Raw genomic sequence first — 22316 nt, forward strand, 5'->3', positions numbered from 1 at the left:
AAAGCTGATGGCTTTTAGGATAATTTCTATTAATTTTACACACGGTGTGTGTCGCAATATTGCACGAATAATGCAGAAAATATTATTATTATTATTATTACTATTGTCAATGACGTCACCTATCTTTAATGTTTCAATGTATATTAATCCCAGACAGCTGACAATGAAAAAATGCCACGTTAAATAATCGAGATGTTTGTTTTATTTTTTTCAATGCTTTGAATGTTTTCTTGTGTTGTAAAAACACACACACACACACACACACACACAAACGTTTGCCATTGAATTTAAGTTTCTTTGTGTTTCCATTGAAGACGCTGCGACTTGAGAAATAATTTAGGGCTCTGGACTCTTGACCGGAGGGTCGTGGGTTCAATCCCAGGTGGGGGGGGGGCACTGCTGCTGTACCCTTGAGCAAGGTACTTTACCTAGATTGCTCCAGTAAAAACCCAACTGTATAAATGGGTCATTGTATATAAAAATAATGTGATATCTTGTAACAATTGTAAGTCGCCCTGGATAAGGATGTCTGCTAAGAAATTAATAATATAAACTAATATATGAAATAATTTCTTAAGAACAAACAACTGGACTCTATGTCATTGTAGCAAACGAAGGACTGTCATATTGTAATGGTGTTCTCATGTTACTGATGCACAGAGACCGAATATTTATCAGTCATAAAACATAAAACTCAGCCAGCAAAGGGTCGAACCTACAGCTAAAAGCAACCACAGATATGAACCATTCGAATCTGAAACTTATTCCAGTCTTTTGCCTGAAGTTTGCTACCCTGTCCTATTTTATTCAGTGTGTTAGACGCACACACAGGCACACAGGTACCGATACGTATAGCATTAACACTTCTCACAGTCCCCTGGTGGGTGAGTAAGAGGATATGAATGCATGCATTATAAATGTGAGCATTTGTTAAAAAGGAACATGAAGCGAACGCGGCTGATTAATCAGTCACAAATTAACAGGGGTCTGAATTCAAAATGCATGACTTCAGAATCACACCACAGTAAGAAAGATCACACCTTTCAGGATTGTGTTTTTATAGTTTAATTTTTGTATTCCCCTGAATTAAATTCTGCTTTACAGTGATATTGTGCATGTCAAAACCGCTCGGAAATGCAGTCTACTACAGTACAGAGAGGACACAAAATCCACTGACATACAGTGCGTGGTACATCCTTATACAGCACTGTACGCTATGTGTAAACAGAGAAAGATCCAGCAGGGAGGGAACACCCCTGAAATTTGACTCAAACCCAGCCATCTATCCCATTCACCAAGTTTCATTATCATCAGCCTTCATTGTCAGTATAGGGTTATTTATAATGTTGACAAGATGTCATTTCTTATTGGACTGATCGATTTTTCCCAATCAGTAATTCATTACAGCATTATTAAAAAACTCCTAACTATTTACTATTTTAAAGCCTTATAATTTGATCAACATTGTTTGTTACAACGAAAGATCTGGGCAATTAAATCCACACGATTTAACGGGGGCGGGGGGGGGGTTGAAGTCAAATTAATGACTTCAGAACTCCGAGGGAGTGCTGAAGATATTCTGCTGGAATCTATAATTATTATTTATTTCTTAGCAGACGCCCTTATCCAGGGCGACTTACAATTGTTACAAGATATCACATTATTTTTACATACAATTACCCATTTATACAGTTGGGTTTTTACTGGAGCAATCTAGGTAAAGTACCTTGCTCAAGGGTACAGCAGCAGTGTCCCCCACCTGGGATTGAACCCATGACCCTCCGGTCAAGAGTCCAGAGCCCTGACCACTACTCCACACTGATGCCCCTATTAGGAATTTGCAGCCATTATTTTACCGTGGTACCCTGCCCCTTTTAAATATGTTGGTATCCTTGAATGGTTAATCGACTCGGAGAGGCTCCTCATTTGAGTGACAAGTTCCACCCAAATTGATTGATTGTTTTATTTCTTCCTGGTTCTGGTGGGGTTTATAAGCAACGCTTTATAACTGTGCTCCTTAAATGTACAGTCCCTTTGAGATGGAACTTGGCAATGCAAGCACACACTTAAGAAAAGCCAACAGAAATATAATTCCCTTATAAATGTCTGAAAAATACATAAATATTGACTGATTGCACCTCCTTCTACTACTACTAATACTACTACTAATAATTTATTAAACAATACATTAAATACAAAGTTATTTCCTGAGAAAAAAACTTATTTTCATATACATATATATATATATATATATAGTCCAACAAAAGTTTGTGTGAAAATGCCATCTTGTCTGGTTCCGAACAGCTGATTGATCTCAGAACTTTGTCCAGTCGGGTCTTAAAGGATCCCAGTGATGCAGCCTCAACAACATGACTAGGTAACCCATTCCATCCCCTCACCACTCTCTGTGTGAAGAAGAGTCTCCTTCAACAACATGACTAGGTAACCCATTCCATCCCCTCACCGCTCTCTGTGTGAAGAAGAGTCTCCTTCAACAACATGACTAGGTAACCCATTCCATCCCCTCACCACTCTCTGTGTGAAGAAGAGTCTCCTTCAACAACATGACTAGGTAACCCATTCCATCCCCTCACCACTCTCTGTGTGAAGAAGAGTCTCCTTCAACAACATGACTAGGTAACCCATTCCATCCCCTCACCACTCTCTGTGTGAAGAAGAGTCTCCTTCAACAACATGACTAGGTAACCCATTCCATCCCCTCACCACTCTCTGTGTGAAGAAGAGTCTCCTTCAACAACATGACTAGGTAACCCATTCCATCCCCTCACCACTCTCTGTGTGAAGAAGAGTCTCCTTCAGCAACATGACTAGGTAACCCATTCCATCCCCTCACCACTCTCTGTGTGAAGAAGAGTCTCCTTCAACAACATGACTAGGTAACCCATTCCATCCCCTCACCACTCTCTGTGTGAAGAAGAGTCTCCTTCAACAACATGACTAGGTAACCCATTCCATCCCCTCACGGCTCTGTGTGTGAAGAAGAGTCTCCTTCAACAACATGACCAGGTAACCCATTCCATCCCCTCACCACTCTCTGTGTGAAGAACAGTCTCCTTCAACAACATGACTAGGTAACCCATTCCATCCCCTCACCACTCTCTGTGTGAAGAAGAGTCTCCTTCCCTCTGTCCTAAGTCTGTCTCCACTTCATTTCCACACTGTGCGTCCTCTGGTCCTGGTTTCTGTGCTGTGTTTACAGTTAAGTTTGTCAACCAAGATTTTAAAGACTCCAATCCCCCTAATTATGTTTTGTTCTTGGCTAAACTATATACCCTTAAAGGGGCACATAAGGACCTTTTTATTTGATTGTGTTACATGTTCCCATGTGTTGCTAAAACTGTTTACGTAAGGTGTGTGTCGTTTTAATAATTATTATTATTATTTTTACATTGACCACTTTTTTAACTTTCAAATTGCATTCCCTGCCTCAAGATGGCTTCCCACGTACCCGCATGGACCTCTCAGAACTACATTTCCCATCATCCTCCTGCTCACTGGTAAATCCATCTCAGTTACAAATGTGAGCAGGAGGGTGATGGGAAATGTAGTTCTGAGAGGTCCATGCGGGTACATGGGAAGCCATCTTGAGGCAGGGAATGCAATTTAAAAGTTTAAAAAAGTGGTCAAAATGTGAAAAATAAAATAAAACATTAAAACTACTGAATTAGTAGTCAATTAAATTGACTATACCTAAGCTTGTAACAATATCCCCTCTTACTTTTCCACATCAGTCTCTCCTTACCAAAGCAGAAAAAAAAACAGAACTACAACTTCATACAGAGCTGGAAACATCAACTAAAAAACTACACTTCCCAGAATTCCACTATTGCTTTTGTGGACTGTGCCATTTCCAAAGATGTGAGGGGGTGATCCGGCATCTTCCAGCTTAGAAAGAATGGAGAAAACCCTCCCACATCCACAAATTTATATATATCTCTCCTCATCTGTCATCTTTAAGCAGTACCCCAGCAGTAGGTAGGTAACTACCACATATAAGTCTTCGAAGTGTCTATTTGCACGGTCTGTGGATCCAGGGTGCACTCCTTCTCCTTCTCGGTTTCGTTCTCCCAGAGATTGATCAGGGGAGGGTAGAGTTCGTTCAGGGGGATGGAGGTGGGGTGCTGCATGTACTTTTTCAGGGAGTGGTGGCAAGCCTTTTGCTTCATGCGCCAGCCCATGTAAAACACCAGCAGGGCCATGATGAAGATGGCGAACAGAGACCCCATCACGGCCGCTAGAGCCACGCTGCCAGGCTGGGCCACCATCTCCACGGCGAAGGTGGCCTCCTTGGTGGTCACGTTGAGGCAGGAGCTCTGGCTCTGGTGACCCAAGCAGGTCACGGTCAAGCAGACCTCGTATTCCGTCGACGGCTGGAGATGGGTCAGGTTGTACTCTTGGATGTCAACCGGGACTTTGGCCGTGTAGCTGAGGTGAGCGTTGTGGATCTTCATGGTCGCCGAAGTCCATTCGGGCTGCCCGGTTTCGTGGGCAGGGCTGGGACCTCCTGGGTACAGCTTCCACTCCACCACCACTGAACGGGCGTGGACCCGCTTGGCCAGGATCACCAGGGCGTCCGTGGAATTGGACGCCTCGGAAGCAGGGAGGGAGAGTCCGTCACCCCCGTCCACATGCAAGGTGATGCTCCTGGTGTCCCCGCCTTCCGAATTCCACGCCACGCACGTGTACAGCCCAGAATCGTTGGCGCCTGCTTGCCGGATCTCCAGAGTCCCTTGTCCACGTAGCCGGTGCTTCCCTGAAACGGTATCCACCGTGATCTTGACCCCAGTGGGGGTGATCCAATAAAACTGGGGAGCGGGGTCGGCCGTTGCCCAGCAATCCAGGGACAAGGAAGCCCCCATGGTTGCGTTGAGATGGTCTGGAAACCCGTGAAGGGATATCAGGGGCAGGCAGGAGTTGGTGGTCAAGCCCCAGCTGTAGATGACCTCCTGGAGCTGGTGGCCTCTCAGCTGGGGCGGGGAGGCGCAGAGGGTGATCTGGCTCTCCAGCAAGCGGACGTTGGCCGGGCTGCCGAACGCGGAGGCCCAGTTGGAGAGGCACTCGCAGCGGATAGGGTTGCTGTGGAGGCTGACCTCGTCTAGTCTGGGGAAGGAGGCGAGGACCTCTCGGTGCAGCAAGCCCAGGTCGTTGTTGCTGATCATCAGGGTGCGGAGGCCGAACATTCTCCGGAAAGCCCCGTGGGCGACGAAGGAGAGCCGGGGGTTGTTCCTCACATCCAGCTTGCCCATTTCGGGCAGGTTGTCGAACGCTCCCTCCTCGATGGCGATCAGCTCGTCCATGTTGTTCAGGCTGAGCTCTTCCAAGTGCGGGAAGTCCTGAAAGTCCCCCTCCTGGACCTTCACGATGGGGTTCTTGTTCAGGTCCAGGAACTTCAGAGACGGGAGGGTCTTCAAGCCCGCCCTGGGCACGGCCGCCAGCTTGTTATCGAAGAACGACAGGCTTTCCAGGTTCTCCAAACCTTTGAAGGCATCTGCGGGGACTTCCTTAAGCTCCATCCCGGCCAGGACCAGGCTGTGGAGCTTGGACAGAGGCTGGAAGTTCATGTCCTTCAAGCCCAGGATGGGGTTTTCCCCGATCATAAGGATCTCCAGGTTGGGCAGAGTCTCAAACCAGCGGCTGTCGATGGTCCTGAGCCGGTTGGAATTCAGATGGAGCCTCAGCAGGTTGCCCAAGCCAGAGAAGGCCTTGGGGCCAATGCTGGAGATGCGGTTGTGGTTGATGTAGAGCTCCTCCAAGCTGGCCAGGTCCCTCAAGGAGTCATCAGGGAGGTCCTGCACTTGGTTCTCCTCCAGGTATAGGGTGATGAGCTGGGACAAGTTAGCCAAGCCAACATCCCGGATCCCAGCGAAGTGGTTCTGGGACAAGTCCAGTTCGGTCAGGTTGGCCAGGTTCTGGAGCTCGAAGGTCACGCGGGAGATGTTGTTACTCTGCAGGAGGAGGACCTGGGTGTCTGCCGAGATGTTCCAAGGGACGCTGCTCAGCTGGAGCTCGTTGCAGTCCACCGTCTTGGCTTGGTGGTACACAGACTGTGGGGTGTACCAGGGACGGGTGTCGCAGACGCACTGCGGGGGGCAGTAGGAAGGGGGGGTGCCCAGGACCAGACAGACCGCCAGGAGCTGGGATGCCAAGATGGGCCACCCAAGAATGCTTCTCCTCCCCATTTCTACAGAAGGCAGAGCGAGGACTCGGACTTATTAGAGGGTCTTCCTACTGGAAAGCGTCCAGTCAGCTGCAATGGTAGCAATCTGCAAAGACAAAATTACAAAATTATCAAAAAACGCTCGACAGTGCAGAATTTAGAAGCACGGAAAAAGACGCCTTTAGTGCATTCCGTGACAGGCGTCTTTTTCGACTTCGTTAGTCGATATCTGTTGCTGAACGCTCTACTACGCACAAAACGTTTATGTCCGTGCCAGGTTACCTTGCATAGTTCCTTTTGATTGTGAAACATGGCATAGTTGTTTTTCTGTCTGATTATTTTTTTCTTTTAAAAGCAATTAGAAGGAGCACCATCTATCACCAATCTATCATTCCACCAAGTAATACAGCGAAATAGCTCCCAGCAAGAGTGACGGTCACCCCTCTGTCATCCCAAGCCACGTGAAACGGGACTTGAGCGACTTTGAGTTCTTTTGCTTAAACGTCAATTTTAAACGTTTCATTTTACGATCTGGTCCAGCAGCAAACATCACAGGATCAACAAAGGAAACAAACACAACGCAGAAAAAAAATAATTACATAAATAACACGTTACCAAGTACCTACACATGCATCAGAAAGTAGTGAATTCTGATTAAAAACCAACCTCCGAAAACAAAACTCTGTACTTTTAATTTGGAAATTCATTCCAGGTCAAACTGAAATGAATTGCACCCCCCCAAAAAAACCAGTGGACACTCTGGTAAAGCTCTGAAACCTAAAAGCTCCACAAATGCAGACGAGCCCTCTTTCTCTCGCTTGCGGTGCACAGGTTCGCTGGTTCATGCCCAGCCACCCTCCTCTCACACCATTCATGACAGCACTAACATTGATTACCTTACAACTGGCACCTGAAAGTCTTGTAAGCTCCGTGCGTTTCTATATCACAGTCAATCTCACAAGCCTCATGAGCTCTTGGTTAACAACCTTGTAAAACAGTCTTCATGTTTTGCCTGGTGCCTTCTTCATAATGTACATTGACTTGATTTGACTGCAGAAAGTGTTTGATGTCATTCTAACTCTGTGCCACAAGAGGTCACTGTAGTCCAACAAACGAGGCAGGCCTAGAATGCGATCAAAATGTAACACGAGGTTTCTTCTCCTCTAGTCAACCTTTCTCCTAATCTCACTGATTACGGTTTGGCGTTTGCGGATAGCCCAGCACTTTCTTTCTTTCTTTCTTTCTTTCTTTCTTTAACCACTGAGCTACTCAAACCCACTGCTTTCCACACTGCAGCCCAGCGCTCTAACCACTGAGCTCCTCAAACCCGCTGCCTTCCACTCTGCAGCCCAGCGCTTTCTTTATCTAACCACTGAGCTCCTCAAACCCGCTGCCTTCCACACTGCAGCCCAGCGCTTTCTTTATCTAACCACTGAGCTCCTCAAACCCGCTGCCTTCCACACTGCAGCCCAGCGCTTTCTTCTCCAGCACAGAAGGAGGTTCCTCCTCCCCTTCTGTTCACTTCACGCCTGATTGGGCAGTACGCCTGTCCTTCACGGAACGCGGTCAACGATTAGCCAGCCAGCTGTGCAGTCAGCACAGCCTCTTTATCCACGGAGAGCCAGGGTGGAATAAATATAAATTAGGTTTCCAGTCCATGGTTCTGCTAATAGATCTTAATGCACATGAAAATAATTCACAAGAGGGTATAAATGTTCAATGCAGGACCGCTGGGTCGTTTCAGTGCAGTCAGAGTGCCTCTCTCACCCATATGTCACTGCCACTCAGTGTCACCTGCAGCCTAATGGCTTCTAGCCCCTAGTGATTATAAATTTTGATATAGGGCGTGTATATATATATATATATATATATATACACACACACACACACACTCACACACACACACACTACTGTGCAAAAGTCTTGGACATTTTGCACATTTTGGGGCGGGAGGGGGACGGGGGGGTGTGGTTAGACTACCAAAAAATCAACCCGTGCCATCTACAGAACGTCATGTCACGTATACATTTTAAATAAATAGACTGATGCGCTGGGGAGGCCAAATCAGGACTGATCCTCAGAGCCAGCATTGCAGGATAATATAAGTTTATATAAAGTAGTGTTAATTAGAATTAATACAGGTTCAAAGATAGAAGTAAAAACGATGTCACAATATACAGAGCACCATGACATCGTGTAAGAATAAATCATGGATTTGAATGTAAACGATAACAAGTAGTTGTCACACCGTCAGAAACCTAGAAATACTTCCAATGTCCTGATTCAAACACAGGCTCCCTTGAGAAAGATATGGACAACATATCACAACGCTGGGCAGCTGGCTCTTTGAGCTAATATATATATATATATATATATATATATATATATATATATATATATATATATATATAATATAATATATATAGACAGAGAGAGAAGAGAGAGAGAGAGAGAGAAAGAGAGAGAGAGAGAAGAGAAAGAAAGGAGAGACAGAGAGAGAAAGAACAGAAGAGAGAGAAAGAGAAAGAAAGAAAGGAGAGTGTGAGAGAAAGAGAGAAAGAAAGGAAGAGAAAGAGAGAGAGAGATTGAGAGAGATTGAGAGAGAAAGAGAGAAAGAAAGAAAGGAGAGAGAGTGAGAGAGAGAGAAAGAAAGAGAGAAAGAAAGGAAGAGAGAGAAAGAAAGAGAGATAAAGAAAGAGAGATTGAGAGAGAAAGAGAGAGATTGAGAGAGAGAAAGAGAGAGAGAGAGAAAGGAGAGAGAGTGAGAGAGAGAGAAAGAAAGAGAGAAAGAAAGGAAGAGAGAGAAAGAAAGAGAAAGAGAGAGAAAGAAAGAGAGATTGAGAGAGAAAGAGAGAGAGAGAGAGAGAGAGAGAGAGAGAGAGAGAGAGAGAGAGAATTCTAGTGGAAACGTTTGCCATTGAATTTATGACGTTTATTTTAGCATTTCTAAAAATGCTAAAATAACACAGCAGGGGGGTTGCTGTTGTGTAAGCCAGCTGTACCTTTTGTGGACGGTGCTAAACCGTTCTGTTCTGCTTTTTCAGGATACAGCAAGGTCGATAAGCCTCGCTCTTTATCAGAGGAGAGAAAAAGGGAACTTAATTATGATTTATTTCTTAGCAGACGCCCTTATCCAGGGCGGCTTACAATTGTTACAAGATATCACATTATTTTCACATACAATTACCCATTTATACAGTTGGGTTTTTACTGGAGCAATCTAGGTAAAGTACCTTGCTCAAGGGTACAGCAGCAGTGTCCCCCCACCTGGGATTGAACCCAAGACCCTCCGGTCAAGAGTCCAGAGCCCTGACCACTACTCCACACTGCTGCCCAAGGCCACGCATTTAAAACCCACCTCATCTTATTACAGCATAAGCAATATTAATGGCCCTACCTTAAAAGGAGCTGTAACCACAGTTCTAAAATCCATTCTCTTACCTATTATTAGCAGTGGCTATATTGGTGGTGATGCTTACTCATGTAGATCCACTTTACATCTGTTGATGCATCTGTGACAGCCTCTAAGTCATTCCCTTTCGGTCTATATATACATTTTAATAGGCATGTAGTTGTCATGGCAACAAAAGCCTAGAAGTACCTCCAACGCTTGCTTTCAAAAACGTTGGAAATGTGGCTGTTTTGAAAAAAAGTATTTGGTTTTGGAAGCACCATGCTTAAACGTTACAGAGCTAAGTTGTGCGTGTGGGTGTGTGTGTGTGTGTTTAGTATGGAATTTGGGGCTGGAAAAAGTCCTAGGTGGGGCTGATAATTGAAAGGTCGAAAGGTGACCCTTCCCCCTGCTAACCTCTTTTCCCCCTAGCCTGCATTTCGCCCATTCAGTGTGACAGCGCTTGCTACGCTTGTCCGATCCCATTAACAGGCGCTGGCGAAGACAGCCGCCTCCGGGGGCCTTCTGTACAGCAGGAAACAGGGCCACCTTGCCTGGTTGCCATGGCAACCGCCCAAGGAAAGGCTCACAATAACAGAAAAAAATTCTAGGCCTGTTTTGTTGCTTTCAAATATTGCTGATTTCATTATCAGAAAGATATTGTCAGAGACGTGTAAACAAAAGACATCTGTTTTATTAAATCTCAAACTTCGTATTAATCTTATTGTACCAATGTTTCTTTTCCCTGATAACCAATGATGTAAAAACTAGCTTGCCCTGAAGCCAAGTTTCAAACACAGGAAAAAGCAGAGCAAAGTGTAATAAAGCACAGTGAAAGCATTGTAAAGCGCTCGGAGGAATGGTACAGCGTTTTAAGAAAAACACTGCAAAGCAGGGTAAGCTATGGCAAACGACGAAACTTTGGGAAAAGCATAGATGGAAAACTACAGATCTCACTTTTATAAGGCAGGTACAATGCTATATAGGTCAGCTGTCGCATCAAATTATAATTTTTTTACACACGTACATTTTCTCAGTGAAACAGCGGTATATCATTTTTCTTTTCTCGTATCGGTCAACGAAAGCTCAGAGGCACATCTTCCGTTTTGTATTTGTTTGAAGGCAGAACTCCACTCCCACTCCCACTCCCACTCCCACTCCCACCCCGTCACCAAGGCCATGTAACCACGGTGACAGAGCGCTGCTGCCCTTGGCAGCTGTCTGTGCAGAGTCCTCATCGGCTTCAATATCCCCCTAAGCTCCCATCTATTTTCTCCTCCACATTCTTCCTAAAACAAGCGTTGCAGACCGCCAAGTCTGATCAATGTCACGAAGTGAGTGAAGCTCACAAAATAAATACATTTTAGACGCACATCCGTTCACTATATAGCTTGCAAATGTGAGGTTTGAAAGAAACACGCGTTTTACAACACAATACAATTTTATACAGCGCCTTCCCTTCACGCCATGGCACCTAGGAGCGCTGTACGAACTTAAAAACAAAACGAGAGAGTTCATTTGTACAAGAAGTTATATAAAAGCATATTCAAAAAATTACAGCTCTGGCCAAAAGTTCTGCCTCACCCTATAGAATGAACTAATCTTGCTTCATAAAGTCGAATGAAACCTGCTGAATAATGTGACCTTAACATGCTGAATTGCACACCGCTTTGGAGTTTTCCATAGGGAAGCATTGTAAAGCACAGAGAGGTGTGGTAAAGCATAGGGAAGCATTGTAAAGCACAGAGAGGTCTGGTAAAGCATAGGGAAGCATTGTAAAGCACAGAGAGGTCTGGTAAAGCATAGGGAAGCATTGTAAAGCACAGAGAGGTCTGGTAAAGCATAGGGAAGCATTGTAAAGCACAGAGAGGTCTGGTAAAGCATAGGGAAGCACTGTAAAGCACAGAGAGGTGTGGTAAAGCATAGGGAAGCATTGTAAAGCACAGAGAGGTGTGGTAAAGCATAGGGAAGCATTGTAAAGCACAGAGAGGTGTGGTAAAGCATAGGGAAGCATTGTAAAGCACAGAGAGGTCTGGTAAAGCATAGGGAAGCATTGTAAAGCACAGAGAGGTGTGGTAAAGCATAGGGAAGCATTGTAAAGCACAGAGAGGTCTGGTAAAGCATATTAAAAAAACAACCTGCGGTAAATAAAAATCTTATACCAGTGTAATATAAGCACAGTCTGTACCAGGCTTTTGTCCCCGAAACGCTGAGCTTCACGATGTGTGTGTTTAATGTCACAATGCTTTGACTCAGTTTACCAAGCCCTGCACTGGCTATTTTTAAATACACATCACAACACGCACATTAATAGATTTCAACAGAAAAGGGAGTTCAGAGTGTATAAGAGCCTCCCTTTCTCTTTCTCTGCTCCACCAGCACAGAGCAGAGGGAGGCTGTTCAGAGAGTATAAGAGCCTCTGTTTCTAGTTCTCTCTTTTAACTTCAATTACACAATGATCACGAGGCAGGAAAACGAACCTAGTTAGTCAGATTGCTTCACAGAAATCAGCTGAATTGTAGCAGCATGTTATTTATAGAGACAAATTAAAAATTCATAGCTGTTTTATTAATAATTAAAGATAAATGATAACGGGCCCTCACACTACGTTAACTGAATGTTAGATCTTTTCACATTCATTATAACTTGCCTTTTTTGTTCTATAAATAAAGCACTCTATCACGTGTCTCAGGTCAATTCAAAAATATTTGCAAACTGCCATTGCTAGTCTACCCGAGCTGAGTGAAAAGAGTCCGTGCAATGTGAGTTGGCGGTTCTTTCCCAGCAGGCCTTGCGGCTAAAATCGCATTCATTTGTTGACAAAACCTTTGCTTCCGAAAATCCAAACAATTATTCGGAACTCAACCAAGCAACAATTCCTAGAAGCATTTGGATGAACAGCCTCTAATGGTTGGCTGTACTGTATAGTGACTATGTTCTATTAAACCCTTTAGTTTATTAAAAGAATGGGTTTGAACACCAAAAGATATATAGGGGTTTAATTCAGAGAAACGCATTAAGAAACCACGATTTACCCCCCAGTTCAGAATGTCCAATTACTCCCGCCCCCTCTCCCCATCCCATTCCTCTCTCCCCCCCTGTCCCCTCCCTCTCCCCTCTCTCTCCCACCCATGCCTCTCTCACCCCCTCTCCCCTCCCTCTCACCCCCTCTCCCCTCCCCTCTCTCTCTCACCCCCTCTCCCCTCCCATCCCTCTCACCCCCTCTCCCCTCTCACCCCCTCTCCCCTCTCCTCCCTCTCACCCCCTCACCCCCCTCACCCCTCCCCTCTCTCTCTTACCCCTTCTCCCCTCCCATCCCTCTCACCCCCTCTCCCCTCTCACCCCCTCACCCCCTCACCCCCCTCTCCCCTCTCCTCCCTCTCTCACCCCCCTCTCCTCCCTCTCACCCCCTCTCCCCTCTCCTCCCTCTCACCCCCTCACCCCCCTCTCTCACCCCCCTCTCCCCTCCCCTCCCTCTCACCCCCCTAGCTTCCTCAGCGAGCTAGCGCCCCCTGGTTTTTATTAGAAGTGAGGTGCAACTGCTAATTCAGAAGTAGCTCTTTTCGTAAACATGTCTTTTTTTTTAACATTATGCAGGAAATGAACACTTTGTTCTGGCTCAAGGACTTTTTTTTTTTTTTAAATCAAAAGGCTTTTATCTGAGCTTCTACTCAGCTTTAATCACCAACACACTCGGCTCCACTGTGATCGTACTTCAGCTTGCTTTCCAAATTGAATATAATGCATTTTCAAACAAAACATGCTAGCGCTGTGTCACCCACATAGCTTCCACATCTAAGGAAATGTTTACTTGCCCTGTATCAGTGTGCAGTGTCTTGCCCTGTATCAGTGTGCAGTGTCTTGCCCTGTATCAGTGTGCAGTGTCTTGCGCTGTATCAGTGTGCAGTGTCTTGCCCTGTATCAGTGTGCAGTGTCTTGCCCTGTATCAGTGTGCAGTGTCTTGCGCTGTATCAGTGTGCAGTGTCTTGCCCTGTATCAGTGTGCAGTGTCTTGCCCTGTATCAGTGTGCAGTGTCTTGCGCTGTATCAGTGTGCAGTGTCTTGCGCTGTATCAGTGTGCAGTGTCTTGCGCTGTATCAGTGTGCAGTGTCTTGCGCTGTATCAGTGTGCAGTGTCTTGCGCTGTATCAGTGTGCAGTGTCTTGCCCTGTATCAGTGTGCAGTGTCTTGCGCTGTATCAGTGTGCAGTGTCTTGCGCTGTATCAGTGTGCAGTGTTGCGCTGTATCAGTGTGCAGTGTCTTGCCCTGTATCAGTGTGCAGTGTCTTGCCCTGTATCAGTGTGCAGTGTCTTGCCCTGTATCAGTGTGCAGTGTCTTGCGCTGTATCAGTGTGCAGTGTCTTGCGCTGTATCAGTGTGCAGTGTCTTGCGCTGTATCAGTGTGCAGTGTCTTGCCCTGTATCAGTGTGCAGTGTCTTGCGCTGTATCAGTGTGCAGTGTCTTGCGCTGTATCTGTTTGCAGTGTCTTGCCCTGTATCAGTGTGCAGTGTCTTGCGCTGTATCAGTGTGCAGTGTTGCGCTGTATCAGTGTGCAGTGTCTTGCGCTGTATCAGTGTGCAGTGTCTTGCGCTGTATCAGTGTGCAGTGTCTTGCCCTGTATCAGTGTGCAGTGTCTTGCCCTGTATCAGTGTGCAGTGTCTTGCGCTGTATCAGTGTGCAGTGTCTTGCGCTGTATCAGTGTGCAGTGTCTTGCGCTGTATCAGTGTGCAGTGTCTTGCGCTGTATCAGTGTGCAGTGTCTTGCGCTGTATCTGCGTGCAGTGTCTTGCGCTGTATCAGTGTGCAGTGTCTTGCGCTGTATCAGTGTGCAGTGTCTTGCGCTGTATCAGTGTAGCCCGTCTGACTACGATTCTGCGTTGTGTTCTGGTGTATGGATAATGAACAGGACTCTGGACACTGGTTGCCGGTTTCTGGTCTTTTATTCTGAATTAGATGAAATAAATGCAGTGAATACAATGGAATGAATGGTGATGAGCTTCTCTATGTTGCACGCAGTGCACACCTGACATGAGGAAAAGTAAAGTAAGCGAGTGCTTACACGTGGGAAGCTACAGACACCCTGCTAGCATGTACTGAAACTAGCTAGCCTAACATTGCAACACTCGCTAAAGAAAACTCTTAACAAATTACTATTTCATCACAATCAATTCGTTAGCAACACAACAATGCTGGAATACATTCTAACATATTTACATAAAGTTTCACTTGTTCTAAACGTTTATATTATATGTACATTGACGCATACGCAAACACATCTCTCCTCAGTAGAGCCTGGATTGTCCCGCAGGCCAGAGCAATACACCACAGAGCAATCGATACTCTCCACTGATACGTAAAAAATAAAAAACTAACGGAAGGATTTGGGTGAAATACATACAAACGAGTATTAATACTCGTTACATCAGCGTGCAGTGTCTTTTATTTTGTTTTATTAACACTAAACTCATGGGCTGCTATTTTTTGTTTTGTTTTAATAAATATTCCACAGTTTAATAAATAATAAATATTTATAATGTCTTTCTATTATTATTATTATTATTATTATTATTATTATTATTATTATTGTTATTCTAGCACACCTAGCACAAATAATTTAGCATCGCCTCATATATATGTGTGTGTGTGTGTGCGTGCGTGCGTGCGTGCGTGCGTGATCTGTGCTAGATCTTTCTCATATCTATGTGCATCGTCTTTGATTAAAACACAGGGGTTCGCGATGCCTATATCATCGCTGCAATACTGCCCATCGTATTCATATTCATATCTGCATATGCATTGAAATATTTACTGCAAACCGCAGGCTACAGGTGATAGAAAAACGGATCTCGTCTACTGCTAGTTAGGTACTTCAAAAAAAAAAAAACAGTAAAGAAGATCAAAAGTAAAAAAGACTTACACAAGTAAAACAATCTAATGAAAACCATACATCTAAAGATGTAAAGATGAAAATGATTAACTTAATTAGAGAGAGAGAGAGAGAGAGAGAGAGAGAGAGAGAGAGAGAGAGAGAGAGAGAGAGAGAGAGAGAGAGAGAGCACACATTAGTACACGCCCTTACCTTGGTAACAATTGTAAGTCGCCCTGGATAAGGGCGTCTGCTAAGAAATAAATAATAATAATAATAATAATAATAATAATAATAACCCAAATACCTCAGTGCAAGCCGGTGTACTTGAGAGTAATCTGATGCAATGCTGTTGTATAAGAGCTGTTGTATTTATTTTTAACTAAGTCTCTTTTTCATTCTGCATGCTTCTGTTTCCCTTCTGTATATTTTTCTATCTCGTCTGCAGCCTCTCTGCTGCACTGACCTGTTTTTTTTTAAAAAAAACAATGTTGCCTCTTCAGTAAATGATCTTGTTATTATAGTCAACTGGCCCCCTTCGGATCCACCCACTCGGCGCTGACCGACAGCTCTGAAGCCCAATCGTTATACAAGTTCCACCCCAGAGCTCATCCAATCTCACACCGAAGGGTCGGTTTTGTTCTCCCCAGGGTGCCACTATGGTGTCACAGGACGGGCTTGATAGAATATGCTATAAAGGGTGCTGATTTCATACCGCATCGTACGAGTCCGGTGATGTAGTTGCCTTTGAGTCATCCGTCATCGATTTTCTGTCTTCTGTTTGACAAATGGCCGTTTTTGCAAGCACTGTTACAATAATACATGAGGTAATGCTGACCGACATCAATAAAATTAAAATAAAACAAACGAATGACCAACACACACATTATTATTATTATTATTATTATTATTATTATTATTATTATTATTATTATTAAGAACAAAAAGAAGAAACATAATAATAATAATAATAATAATAATAATAATAATAATAATAATAATAATAATAATAATAATAATGACAAACAACTGACATTTGAACACTGATTTCTAGTGGAAACGTTTGCCGTTGAATTTATGAAGTTGCTTTTAGTGTTTCTATTGAAGAGGACAATATAGGGCAGCAGTGTGGAGTAGCGGTCAGGGCTCTGGACTCTTGACCGGAGGGTCTTGGGTTCAATCCCAGGTGTGGGGGACACTGCTGCTGTACCCTTGAGCAAGGTACTTTACCTAGATTGCTCCAGTAAAAACCCAGCTGTACAAATGGGTAATTGTATGTAAAAATGTGATATCTTGTAACAATTGTAAGTCACCCTGGATAAGGGTGTCGGCTAAAAAATAAATGTCTTTCAATGTATTTCTTTCAGAATATCTTCTGGCTGTGGTTTTGCTTGGCCATAATCCAGTTAGAAGGTCAAGGGAGATTCCACGGGAAAAACTATCACCCTGGATTAGTTGGGATTATGGGACATTTTTTTTAAATTCTACCCATGCATTGAATTTATTTTGTTTTCCTGCTGACAGCTTGTCAGCGCCCGAGGCAACACACCCACACATTATAAAAATACATTAGATAAAAAAAAGGGTATTTATCATGCTGACAACCTCCCTCTGTGCTGGTGGAGCAGAGCAAGAGAAAGGGAGGCTCTTCTACTCTCTGAACAGCCTCCCTCTGCTCTGTGCTGGTGGAGCAGAGCAAGAGAAAGGGAGGCTCTTCTACTCTCTGAACAGCCTCCCTCTGCTCTGTGCTGGTGGAGCAGAGAAAGAGAAAGGGAGGCTCTTCTACTCTCTGAACAGCCTCCCTCTGCTCTGTGCTGGTGGAGCAGAGAAAGAGAATGAGAAAGGGAGGCTCTTCTACTCTCTGAACAGCCTCCCTCTGCTCTGTGCTGGTGGAGCAGAGGAAGAGAAAGAGAAAGGGAGGCTCTTCTACTCTCTGAACAGCCTCCCTCTGCTCTGTGCTGGTGGAGCAGAGAAAGAGAAAGAGAGGCTCTTACACTCTCTGAACAGCCTCCCTCTGCTCCGTGCTGGTGGAGCAGAGCAAGAGAAAGAGAGGCTCTTCTACTCTCTGAACGGCCTCCCTCTGCTCTGTGCTTAACAATGACACAAATTATGATTTTGGAAAAATGTAGAGAATTAATAATAATCAAGCACAGGAAAGAATTCCACGCAAGACACCAAGATAGAAAAAGCAAAACATGATTTTTATTTCCATAATCTTTCAGGTCCTTTTTATATATATATATATATATATATAAAGCAATCGTCATTTCCTATACACATGCAGAGTTGCAGTTGAAAATCCAGATTTGTTATTGTTTTTCTTGTAAACACTGCAGTTAGAAATGTTTTCAAATATGAGGAAATCTCCCCCACCCCAATTGACCTAAAAATTCCCCCAAAATGGGGAGAAATAATAACAGAAGTGGGTTTAATCAGTGGAAAATCAATAATTCTGATTTCTATTCAAATACAAATCATGCCAAATATATGACATACAACATTTAAGAATATCTTTGTTGTTGTTTGTTTGTTTGTTTGTTTGTTTGTTTATTTTTGGCAGCATGTATCACTAAGGACCAATCCTAATTAATACAAAAACAAACAAACAAACAACAAAAATATTCTTAATTAAATGTAAGGAGGCAGTTGCTAGGCAACCAATTGATAGACTGTCCCCATGAAATTAACTCTTGCTTGTAAAATCAAGTCCCACATTAAGTGGGCTCTCTCAAGGTGAAAGGGGGCTCCCTCCAGTCCAGGGCAGGCTTGAGGCACAGAGACTGAACTGCTCCCTCCCTCCCTCCCTCCCTCACCCCCCTTAGGCTTGAGGCACGGAGACTGAACTGCTCCCTCCCTCCCTCCCTCCCTCACCCCCCCTAAGAGAAAGGGGGCTCCCTCCAGTCCAGGGCAGGCTGGAGGCACGGAGACTGAACTGCTCCCTCCCTCCCTCCCTCACCCCCCTAAGAGAAAGGGGGCTCCCTCCAGTCCAGGGCAGGCTTGAGGCACGGAGACTGAACTGCTCCCTCCCTCCCTCCCTCACCCCTCTAAGGGAAAGGGTGCTCCCTCCAGTCCAGGGCAGGCTTGAGGCACGGAGACTGAACTGCTCCCCCCCTCCCTCTCTCACCCCCTTAAGAGAAAGGGGGCTCCCTCCAGTCCAGGGCAGGCTTGAGGCACAGAGACTGAACTGCTCCCTCCCTCCCTCCCTCACCCCCCTAAGAGAAAGGGGGCTCTCTCCAGTCCAGGGCAGGTTTGAGGCACGGAGACTGAACTGCTCCCTCCCTCCCTCCCTCACCCCTCTGAGGGAAAGGGTGCTCCCTCCAGTCCAGGGCAGGCTTGAGGCACGGAGACTGAACTGCTCCCTCCCTCCCTCCCTCACCCCCCTAAAGCTCCTTTCACACTGGCACTCCTACCTGGGTACCGACCCGGGTTCTGGCTACCCGGGTCCCGGCGACCCACCTCAGAATTGATTTGATCAAAAGCAGTGTGAAATCGCATAGCCTGACCTGGGTAGCTCATGCCAGTGTGAAAGGGTTTTTTTCCTTTTTTTTAATCTTTCTTTCTTTGAAAAAAAAACCCCAGCAAGACAACATATAGTATCAAGCTAAAAGGCAAGTCTCACAATTATATATATATATTTTTTAAAATAGACAGATCAAGAGAGAGATGTGTGACGGTTTTCTATGAACACCGTACTGTTCAACTGCATAAACTATAAAACACCACCAGAGGGTGCAGTTTGTCAACATTATAACTTGGTCTACTATATCTGCAGTAACGCCACAAGGTGGCAGTATAAGCCAAGAAAGAAGGACTGCGGGGCGGTTTTAGCCTGTTCTGGCCTGTTTTAAGGGAGGTCTGCATTTCTTTCACATTATGTACAAACAAATCTGTAAGACTGCCGATCTGGAAATACAGTGTATATAAAAAAAATAAAACGATTCACCAACTACAGAAAAAAAACAGCAAACCCAGATCTCAATCAGAGACAGATTTCTCTACAACAGGAAATATTTTGAAATGAAAACACAAGGACAACAGATCTTATTCTGGGCTGCCATTAGGTGACGTCCACGTCAGTGTGGAGAGATCGAGTTACGCCAGCCTCCAATCCTAACTGGGGCTGACAGACAGACAGACAGACAGACAGACAGACAGGGAGACAGACAGACAGGGAGACAGGGAGACAGACAACCAGGAAGGGAGACAGGCAACCAGGAAGGGAGACAGACAGACATACACACACAGACAGACAGACAGACAGACAGACAGGCAGGGAGACAGACAGACAGACACACAGACACACAGACAGACAGACAGACAGACAGACAGACAGACAGACAGACAGGCAGACAGGCAGACAGACAGGCAGGCAGACAGACAGGCAGACAGGCAAGCAGACAGACAGACATTCAGGCAGGCAGACAGACAGACAGGGAGACAGACAGACAGGGAGACAGGGAGACAGACAACCAGGAAGGGAGACAGGCAACCAGGAAGGGAGACAGACAACCAGGAAGGGAGACAGACAGACAGGGAGACAGACAGACAGACAGACAGATAGTCAGACAGACAGACAGGCAGGCAGACAGGGAGACAGACAGACAGACAGACAGGGAGACAGACAGACAGGGAGACAGGGAGACAGACAACCAGGAAGGGAGACAGACAGACATACACACACAGACAGACAGACAGACAGACAGGCAGGGAGACAGACAGACAGACACACAGACACACAGACAGACAGACAGACATTCAGGCAGGCAGACAGACAGGCAGACAGGCAGACAGACAGACAGACAGACAGACAGGCAGGCAGACAGACAGGCAGACAGGCAAGCAGACAGACAGACATTCAGGCAGGCAGACAGACAGACATTCAGGCAGGCAGACAGACAGACAGACAGACAGACAGGCAAGCAGACAGACAGACATTCAGGCAGGCAGACAGACAGACAGGGAGGCAAGCAGACAGACAGACAGGGAGGCAAGCAGACAGACAGACAGACAGGCAAGCAGACAGACAGACAGGGAGGCAAGCAGACAGACAGACAGGGAGGCAAGCAGACAGACAGACCGACAGACAGACAGACAGGGAGGCAGGCAGACATTCAGGCAGACAGACAGACAGACAGGGAGGCAAGCAGACAGACAGACAGACAGACAGACAGGCAGGCTGACAGACATTCAGGCAGGCAGACAGACAGACATTCAGGCAAGCAGACAGACAGACAGGCAGGCAGGCAGGCAGACAGACAGACAGACACAGTCCAGATTTTAAATGGATTTGACCTCAGATCTGCTGCTGATGGAAATCCACAAGTCTGATTTGAAATCCCTTTCAAACCAATCCTCCACATTTCCAGTGTATTGCACCAAAGGCAGCATCCAGAAACATTAAGCAGATCACAGCAATAGCAGCTTCACAGTAGAATGAATATTGCACAGGCAGTGGTATTGACACCACACTGTCTGCGGGTCTGCATTGCCATCGAAAATACATCAGGGAAGGGTACAGTTAGCACACTGTGGTCCCATTGCTTCTCAAAGTGCAATGACGCTGGGTTGAAATGGCTTGCAATTTATTTGACCTCAGATCTGCTGCTGTTTGAATCGAACGAGGCCCGATTTCAAACCGGTTTCAAGTCTGTGAAGATTTCAGTGTCACTCACCTCAGCAAGTTATTTCTAAACAGAGACATTTAATTCCATAAAAAGAAAACGAAAACGTTTAAGCAAGGCGCTTCCAAAACCAAATAATATATATATATATATATATATATATATATATATATATATATATATATATATATATATATATATATATATCTTTTTCAAGCTAGTTTCTAGTTTGAGCCAACTTCCCAACATGCCTTTGTCAAGGGAAAGTGTGTTTGAAAGCAAACAGCAGAGGTACTTCTAGACTTTGGATGCCATGGCAACCACACTCCCTTATTTCTGTTGAAATCTATTAATGTGCTTGTTGTGATGTCATTCACGACACAGCTAATGAAGCAACGATCTACTGATCCTTAATATTTTTCACAAAACTAATTAAAAAAACAAAACACGAGTGTATTTAAAAATAGCCAGTGCTGGGCTTGGCAAACTGAGTCAAAGCATTGTGACATTAAACACACACATCGTGAAGCTCAGCGTTTCGGGGACAAAAGCCTGGTACAGACTGTGCTTTTATTACACTTGTATAAGATTTTTATTTACCACAAGTTGTTTTTTTAATATGCTTTACCAGACCTCTCTGTGCTTTACAATGCGTCCCTATGCTTTACCAGACCTCTCTGTGCTTTACAATGCTTCCCTATGCTTTACCAGACCTCTCTGTGCTTTACAATGCTTCCCTATGCTTTACCACACCTCTCTGTGCTTTACAATGCTTCCCTATGCTTTACCAGACCTCTCTGTGCTTTACAATGCTTCCCTATGCTTTACCAGACCTCTCTGTGCTTTACAATGCTTCCCTATGCTTTACCAGACCTCTCTGTGCTTTACAATGCTTCCCTATGCTTTACCAGACCTCTCTGTGCTTTACAATGCTTCCCTATGCTTTACCAGACCTCTCTGTGCTTTACAATGCTTCCCTATGCTTTACCACACCTCTCTGTGCTTTACGATGCTTCCCTATGCTTTACCACACCTCTCTGTGCTTTACAATGCTTCCCTATGCTTTACCAGACCTCTCTGTGCTTTACAATGCTTCCCTATGCTTTACCAGACCTCTCTGTGCTTTACAATGCTTCCCTATGCTTTACCAGACCTCTCTGTGCTTTACAATGCTTCCCTATGCTTTACCACACCTCTCTGTGCTTTACAATGCTTCCCTATGCTTTACCAGACCTCTCTGTGCTTTACAATGCTTCCCTATGCT

At 45.0% G+C, this 22316-nt stretch overlaps 1 protein-coding gene and 1 long non-coding RNA gene across 6 annotated transcripts; both read right to left on the minus strand.

Moving 5' to 3' along the window:
* Nucleotides 1-1049: 1049 nt before the first annotated feature.
* LOC117401611 (leucine-rich repeat neuronal protein 1-like) lies at nt 1050-15977 on the minus strand. Of its 5 annotated transcripts, none has more exons than XM_059017139.1 (2): nt 15739-15977; nt 1050-6284 (listed from the first exon to the last, which is right to left on the minus strand). In XM_059017139.1, the coding sequence occupies exon 2, from the start codon at nt 6198-6200 to the stop codon at nt 4005-4007; it is 2196 nt and encodes a 731-aa protein (XP_058873122.1). In that variant the 5' UTR covers nt 6201-6284; nt 15739-15977; the 3' UTR covers nt 1050-4004. The 5 variants fall into 5 exon arrangements, with proteins under 5 accessions (XP_058873122.1, XP_058873125.1, XP_058873124.1 ...); XM_059017142.1 differs by lacking the exon at nt 15739-15977 and adding an exon at nt 7165-7857; XM_059017141.1 differs by lacking the exon at nt 15739-15977 and adding an exon at nt 7089-7857.
* A 1634-nt stretch (nt 15978-17611) lies between these two features.
* LOC131723420 (uncharacterized) lies at nt 17612-21184 on the minus strand. The gene is made up of 2 exons (XR_009320272.1): nt 18935-21184; nt 17612-18216 (listed from the first exon to the last, which is right to left on the minus strand). It is a non-coding gene; the product is annotated as an uncharacterized LOC131723420 (long non-coding RNA).
* Between the last annotated feature and the right edge of the window lie 1132 nt (nt 21185-22316).

This window comes from Acipenser ruthenus, chromosome 55 (assembly GCF_902713425.1).
Source record: "Acipenser ruthenus chromosome 55, fAciRut3.2 maternal haplotype, whole genome shotgun sequence".
Taxonomy (NCBI): Eukaryota; Metazoa; Chordata; class Actinopteri; order Acipenseriformes; family Acipenseridae; genus Acipenser; species Acipenser ruthenus.